We start from the raw sequence: 8,008 nt of genomic DNA on the forward strand, positions 1-8,008 counted from the left end.
ATGACGGTAAAGCCAAACCGTGTTAAAAGTTGTCTGAAAACTGGGCTTTGGCCGATAATTCAGGTAATTACCGACAATTTCCCGCCAATGCAATCTAAGACATCAAATGGTGCAATGCGCATCAAACGTTCATATTAGATAGGAAAATGAAAATGTTGTATTTGGACAAATGCCAACTAGTTAACGTTTATTCCATGCACCATACTTTATTTACACTAAAAAATCGGTGATGCGTATTGGTGAAGTAAGGGAGCGCTCTGCTATCGACATTACAGTGCAGATGTGAGCGCACTTGTGACTTCCTTTCTATGCTGTAGATTTGCAAACATCATTGGTAAGTGGTAACCATTTTTTTCGACTTAGCGTCTTGAGCTAAGACCTTCAGCGGCTTGCAGCCAACCATTAGCTATAAGGTTGTAAAAGTTCAAGGTGCTTCTTCAGCTCAATTTCTATTTCTTCTCAAGCCTTGACCGGAGCACGTAAACAAAACAGCACAGAACACGAGCTTTGATACGCTGATCACGGCACCGAACACCGAGCGAAATCTACATATTGCGAAAGGAAGAGACTTTTTCAAATGCTTGTTTACCTCGTTCCGGTGCTTCCGACGTTGTTTACCCCGTTTAAAGTCAGATAATTGATTGCACAAGCCGTCTATTTTCTCAGTTCCGGAAAATAAGTGAGCTGTGATGAACAGCTGTGACGTTTTGCCTGCTTTCAAAAGTTCCGGGGAGGAGGGGAGCCCGAAGGTATGCTCGGAGGAGACCGGGGAGCCCGGAGGTCTACTCGGAGGAGACCGGGGAGCCCGGAGGTCTGCTCGGGGCGGTGACTGGACTAACGGACAGTGGACTGCTCTGCAGTGCTGGCCGTGAACCGCGCCTGCTCCGCGGTGTCGCTGAGGGCCGTGCCGGGCGCCGGGCGCCGCTGTGGGCCGCGGTGTCGCTGTGGGCCGCGCTGTGGGCCGCGCCTGCTCCGCGGTGTCGCTGTGGGCCGCGCTGTGGGCCGCGCCGGGCGCCGGGCGCCGCTGATCAAAGTGGAGTGGCCGCTCAGCAGGGACGCCCCGGTGCCAAATCACTGCCCTCAATCAGCAGATGGGAGAGGGCGGCGGGCGCCGCGGGCGCCGCCACACAAAGGGCGCCGTGCCCGTGTGAACGGGTCATTTTCCGGCCCGTCTCCGGACGGCGGCGACTGTCCGGACACGATTTGCAGTCGGCTGGCAGTCGCGAACGGCGCCACTCTCGTAAATGGTTAATTTCTAGCGGCGCCGCGCGCGGCTCTCGGTGCCGCGCAGATGGGGCGTGGCTGCCGGCGGCGAACGAGCCGCTGCGCTGTCCGCCGGTCGATACCGGCCGCCGCCGCCGGCGCGTCTGCGTATCTTGGGGCCGAGGTGCGCGCCGGTCGGCCGGCGGAGCGCGTGAGCTACCTGTCGACGGCGCCTCCTCTGCCGACTGCCATCGACCGGCGCGCCGCAGCCGGCCGCCGCCGACCGGCCGCTCTGTTTTCTCTAACAACGCGAGAAAACGGCGAGCGGCAGCGGCCGATATTTGTCCGGCGCGAAACAGGAACGGACAACGACGGCCCTCCGCGCGCGGAACAGGCGGCGGCTGACACTCCTCCCGGCGCGAAACAGGTGCCTGGCCGGAGGACGAGGGGGAACTGGGGGTGGGCTGGCCGGGTGCAGCCGAGATGGTGGACGGCGCCGTCATAGCCAGCTGGACATCCCAGAGTCTGGACGACAAATAATCCTACACAGAGTGATGGCGCCTACTTGGTCATATCGGACCAGTCCTTCCTCGGCAGAGGAATGCTCCTCCACACCAGAGGACTATCACTCCCGCAGAAGGACCAGCCTCCGCACTGGACCCGTCCTTCCCGATAACTCGCTAGACCCGTCCTCATTCACCAGCGGATCGAGGACCAGTAGTTTCCCACATGACCAGTCCCTTCCCACAGGGGACAGTCCTCCTTTACCGAGCCCAGTGATCCCATTAGACCCATTCTTACCAATGCCGTGGATAGGATTTGGCAGCACTAGCCGGAGTTACCGGCAATAATATGCAATGTATTCTTTTTATTTACGTCCAGCTAATCTCGCCGAATGTGTTTGATGGCGTGAATGATTATGAATGTTGCCTGAATGAATGAATGAATGAATGAATGAATGAATGGTGAATACTGATGAATGTTCCCAAATGCCGTGAATGCGCATTCACGGCATTTGGTAACATTCAGAATTATTCCACATTCACTTATTCATTCGTTCAGGCAACATTCATAAACATTCACGCTATCAAAATAATTGGACAAGTTTAGCTGGATGTAAATAAAAAGGAATTCTTTGATATAAATGCCGTAAACTCCGACCAGTGCTGCCAAATCCGATTCACGGCATTGGTAAGATTGGGCCCAGGTCCCGCCCGCCCAAGGACCAGGTCCCGGTCGCCAAAGGACCAAGTCCCGCCCGCCCAAGGACCAGGTCCCGCCTCCCAAAGGACCAACAGACTCTCACCTGGTCGGCGATGTTCACTATTTGGATGGCGTCGTGGATAACGCTCTCCCGGGTGGAGGCGTTCCGCAGGTCAAACTGAAATCACACACGACACCGGTCACTGCCGACATTGATGATAACATACACATCGAGATGATGTCGAGTAAAGAGATAATCTAGCATCTTTACGACGCATGTGATGATACTTGAATGCGAAGCACGCTAATATGGCTTATGCCTAATCAATTAAGCAAATGCACTATTGTGTCATAAAAACGGGCAAACATCTACCGTAAATGTTGACCATTGAGTAGATCGTCAGGTCTACTGCCGAACTGCTCAATGCTCTTACTCGCGTGTTTCCACCAATCAGCTTCACCTTCAATGCTCGAAACGCTCAAATGAACAAGACAGCAGCGTAAAGACCAGCAGAGCTCTCACTAACACAGGCAATGACCCGACTATGTACAGGCACCACGGGAGGACCGCAGACAGCCCCGGACGGCCTCAGTCCCAGCGCCTGCCACACGCCCACCAGGTCTCCCGCACGTCCACCAGCTCTCACCATGGCCTCCCGCACGTCCACCAGCTCTCACCATGGCCTCCCGCACGTCCAGCAGCTCTCACCATGGCCTTGTCGAGCACCAGCGCCAGCTCGATGTGTTTGGTGACCATGCGGACGTCTCTGGGCGCGCGCGGCGCCTGGCCGGCCCACTCGGGCGGCGGCACGTCCGATAGGTCGCGGTAGTTGCGCAGGCCCCACTCGTACATGCGCGTGTTGGCGCACGCCTGGGTGGTCAGGCTGGGCGCCTCGTAAACCAGGTGCGGGTGCTTCGACTGCCGGCACACAACACATGACACGTCAGGGCCGCGCGACGGGACTGCACGTCACACGGCGGAGCGGGTCAGCGGGGGAGCACGGCATACGGCGTGTCACGGCGGCTCAGCGGGAGAGCCCGGCTTTGGGATACGGTTTGGGGAGCCTTGTTTGGGGCACGGCCAGGGGGGCGAGATTTGGGCTGCGTGGTTTTCCTTATTGAAGCTTTATTTATACAAAGCAGACCACAACAGCCACATATCAGTAAGATCGGCACAAAGCGTCACGCAAAGGCCGCAGTGGCATTAAGAATGCAAAACCCGAGAGCGGCAGCACCCCCGCGCGGCGGGCCGGAGCCGCCGCCGGAGGCGTGCACTGCCCCGCCCCACCGCCTAACCAACCCACCAACCCACTGACCCACCGCCCCACCGCCCCACCGCCCCACCGTCCCACCGACCCACCAGGCTCGGAAACCAGCGAGAGCCCGCGGCGGATGGAAACAGCCCGGGGTGCGCCCCGTCCCACCGATCGAACCCCGAAAATCCAGCGACGGCGCAGCCGACAGAGACAGTGAGTATGTCACCGATATATCATATACGCATTATTCACTCACTTTGAGGTGTATAGGGCCTTTAAATTGTGGATAAATTAGTTCGCTGTTGTTGCAAATTAATTAAAGCTCACTTATAAACTATTTCATAAACAGCTTAAATGAACAGTAGGCGGACGCCATTTATAATCGTGCCGCGTGCTAAGCACCAGAATAAGAAAGCTGTGACAAAGTTGGCCTACATACTTAACTTTGAACTCCTGTCTCTTGTCGAACGGTTTGCTCATAAACGGCTATTGATCGTCTGTGGTAATTACCCAGCCCTGTACTTAGCCGAACTAAGTTAGGAGTTTTCTACGGGCCTGTTCTGAATTCATTGAAGTTTCATCAGTTCCAAAGCCTGCGATCCATGCTGATAAGGAGCCAAGAGAAGTTTGTCCGAACCTTGGGAGACTTTCCGCCAGCTATATTTGCCCTGAGATTTGTAGCGATTTTCCAACAAAGACGTGCCACACAGGCTGGATACCAACTCCATCTGGGATCAATGGCCAGCGCCATTTCTCCTTCGCTGAGCAGAGAACAAGAACTAGAGGAAAACCTCCAGATCGTCAGCTTAGGATCGGGAGAGGTTCACTCCTATCGCTTCCACATAGAGCTGATTTAAAAAGGAACAGAAACACCCTAAACGGCTGCTCCCATTTTTCAGGGAGGGAGAGAGAAAGAGGGGAGGGGGAGAGAGGCGACGTGTTTGATCATTGCGCGGACCTGCGGCCGGCCAGAGGTGAACTGGCACTAACCATGGGTCCAGTCAACGCCGTCCAGTCTCGGTCGCGGCTGGCCGGGCTACAGTCGGAATCGCGGCGGGCCGGGCTGGGTCGGCGCGCGGCCGCCATTCCCTGTCGATCGTAGCCGGCGGCAATTACCGACACGGCGCGGCGCGAGCGTGCCGGAAAGGCGGCGCCAATCGCTCATCACGGCTGACGGATGGTCGCACCGGGCCGGCCTCGTCAGCGGTCCGGGCCGTCCCGGTCTGTGGTACTGTCCTCTGCGGACATCGGTCTGTGTGTACAGACCCCTGCGGACACTGGTCTGCCGTACAGTCCCCTCCGGACACCGGTCTGCCGTACAGTCCCCTCCGGACACCGGTCTGTGGTACTGTCTCCTCCAGACACCGGCTCTGTCGTACTATCCTCTCCCCTCCGGACACTGGTCTGTCATACTGTCCTGTCTCGTTGTCCCGTGCACATAACCGCAGGTTGTTTGAAAAGACAAACACTATTCGTTAGAATTGTGTTTTTCTATTGAAAAACAGCCGGAGCAGTTCGAGGTTGGGGGTGTTTTCCATACTTGCCTGAGATTGGTAGGTACAACTTGAGCGGGGTCTAATAGTTGTCAGGAGAAGAGGCCAAAACTAGAAGAAACATTGCTCTTGGACAATTATTATGACAATTTGTAGCCGTCCTTATTTGATGTAATGCGTTTGCACCAGGAAAAAAATAACAAAAATGAAACGTCCCAGAGGAAAGCAAAATCGAGGAAAAAGAAGTAGAGTCGTGCTAACGCTAAGAATAGCTAAGAATTGCAGTGTTTTTTAGCAGCAGTCTCTGGAGAGTCTGTATTGCAAACATTAACAGTGTTTAAAGTACGCAACGTAGGCAGTTCGTAGTTAAAAGGTCTGTAACGGGGAACGAGTCCGTACCGAGAGCTGCCTGCAGCGCAGGGCCTGTACCGCGGGCAGTATGTACGGCGGACAATCCATACCGGGCCGCGGGCAGAGTCAGTACCGCGGGCAGAGTCCGTACTCCGTACGGCGGACAGTCCGTACGGCGGGCAGAGTCCGCACCGTGGGCAGAGTCCGTACCGCGGGCAGAGTCCGTACCGTGGGCAGAGCCAGTACCGCGGGCAGAGTCCGTACTGCGGGCAGAGTCCGTACCGTGGGCAGAGTCCGTACCGCGGGCAGAGTCCGTACCGCGGACAGAGTGCCGAGTCCGCACTGTTCGGCGGCCCGCTCTCGGCGGCGCCGGCCGGCCGTCTCGTCGCGCGCTGATTGCGCGTCAGTCACAGTGGAGCCCACCTGGAGAGCCAGCGCTGCGCTCCTCGCCGGCCCAATCAGACCTTATTGAGGCAATTCGCCGGCCGAGCGCGCCGCCTCGCTCGATACCTACCGCCCTGCCGGGGTGTCAACGTCTCATAAGCGCGCATTCAGCCGGCCGCCGGCCGATTGGCGCCGCGGAGCTGCCGGGGCTGCTGTGGCCTGTGGGGCTGTTGTGGGGATGCTATGGGGCTGCTGCGGGGCTGCTGAGGCCGCCGGCCGGGGCTGCTGTGGCCTGTGGGGCTGTTGTGGGGATGCTATGGGGCTGCTGTTGCCGAAGACCGGGCTGCTGTGAGGCTGCTGTGGGCTGCTGTGGGGATGCTATGGGGCTGCTGTTGCCGAAGACCGGGCTGCTGTGAGGCTGCTGTGGGCTGCTGTGGGGATGCTATGGGGCTGCTGTTGCCGAAGACCGGGCTGCTGTGAGGCTGCTGTGGGCTGCTGTGGGGATGCTATGGGGCTGCTGTTGCCGAAGACCGGGCTGCTGTGACCGCCCCAAGCACGTGGTTGCGGCACGTGGCCCCATGATACCGGCAGAGTCGCTGTGATACCGGCAGAGTCGCTGTGATACCGGCAGAGTCGCTGTGATACAGGCTGGGTGGCCGTGTTTGCGGCCGGGTCTGCTGCGCCGGCGGCGGCGGCGGCGCCGTCTGTGTGCCGGCTCCGGCGGGCGCAGATGTAGCCCCTCTGTTGGCGCCCGGCGTCAGCCTGTTTGTCCTCCCGACACGGGAACAAACAATCCGACTGTTGAACGAAGCACCATGAGCGTCCACCGACGACGGCGGCCGGCCGGCCAAACCACTGCAGGTCGACGCCCACTTCAGCCCGGCCGGCCCCGACCGCCCGTCTTATTTGATGAAGGATAGCCATGAAATATTTTCCCGGTACTTTACATGTTAGCGACTACCGACTACCAACAACCGACTATTCTCCATGCAGGTGTGCATTTTGCAATGTGATGTGTGTAGATTCGAGTGGTTGATTGAAATCAATGCATCTCGAGACAGCCGAGTTTGTAACGGCTCTATGATCTCTAAATCGCCAGAAGCAGGGCGACAGGTTGTCAGGACCCAGCCTCATGTCGCCGGGAGGGGTAGTACTGACCGACATGTCGCCGGGGCTGCACTGACCGACATGTCGCCGGGAGGGGGCTGTACTGACCGACATGTCGCCGCCGAAGAAGGGGTGGATGATGAAGGTCTCGTTGCCGATCTGGATGACGCCCGAGATGCCGTTGCAGGTCCGCATGGCGGCCACGGCGCCCGGGTAGCCGTGCACCGTGCCGTGGTAGTAGCAGTGCTCGATCTCCTGGGAAACAGACACACAGACGCGCTCTGAGCGGTACTCATACACCGAGAAACACAGCACACGGTACAGATTACTGGCTGATAGGGCAGGGTTTATTCGCATTTCTCCACTGAACTGACGTTGTTATTTGGTTCACTATTGGTATTTATACACAGCACACAGCGCGCATCCCGGGTGGCGCAGCCGTCATTCGCCATTGCAAACCAGGGCTGCGGAGTCGATGATTTTTTTGGTGACTCCGACTCCAACTCCGACTCAGACTTTAACCCGCGCCCTGGTGGGGTCTGTTAATAACGCGACCTGGTGGGGGGGGGCTATTTTTTGCCCCCCCCCTCGTATCTCCGAAACTACTGGACGGATCCGCAAAATTCAAACGGCGTTCGAAAGGCCTGTCAAATTTGTCGAAGAAAACCAAATTTCATTGACCTCGGGGTCACCGAGGACGTCACAGGTCAGGTCAAAGATGAAATGTTTCACCGTTCACGGGGCTTCTAGGGAATGCGCTATAACACCGAGGAAAACGCATTTTGTCGAGAATCAGCGGTAGGGCGTCAGTTGCCTAGTAGATATGTTGCTATTAGAGGTCACTGGCAATGCCAGGTCAGGTCACAGGTCAGGTCACCAAGGGTCACAGGTCAGGTCACATGAGCCCAACTTTACTAAGGTTGTGTGATACATGTTTTATGGCCAATTTTTCATTTCCAACTCAATGCTGTTGGTTATAAGACTATCAGGTACGGATTAGGTCAGTTTCTG

The 8,008-nt window shown here is 57.1% G+C and overlaps 1 protein-coding gene across 1 annotated transcript in view; it reads right to left on the reverse strand.

Annotated features, from left to right (window-relative positions):
- Positions 1–7,252, reverse strand: part of LOC122376839 (disintegrin and metalloproteinase domain-containing protein 12-like) — a gene marked incomplete at both ends in the record, with an annotated part of 34,409 nt that extends 27,157 nt beyond the window's left edge. Inside the window, 3 exons of the mRNA XM_043356808.1 lie at positions 2,510–2,584; positions 3,116–3,325; positions 7,106–7,252. Of these exons, the coding sequence (XP_043212743.1) occupies positions 2,510–2,584; positions 3,116–3,325; positions 7,106–7,252 (432 nt within the window). The remainder of the gene's footprint in view (positions 1–2,509; positions 2,585–3,115; positions 3,326–7,105) is intronic.
- Between the last annotated feature and the right edge of the window lie 756 nt (positions 7,253–8,008).

The sequence above is a fragment of the Amphibalanus amphitrite genome, unplaced genomic scaffold (assembly GCF_019059575.1).
Source record: "Amphibalanus amphitrite isolate SeventyFive unplaced genomic scaffold, NRLGWU_Aamphi_draft 002343F_arrow, whole genome shotgun sequence".
NCBI classification, from domain to species: Eukaryota; Metazoa; Arthropoda; class Thecostraca; order Balanomorpha; family Balanidae; genus Amphibalanus; species Amphibalanus amphitrite.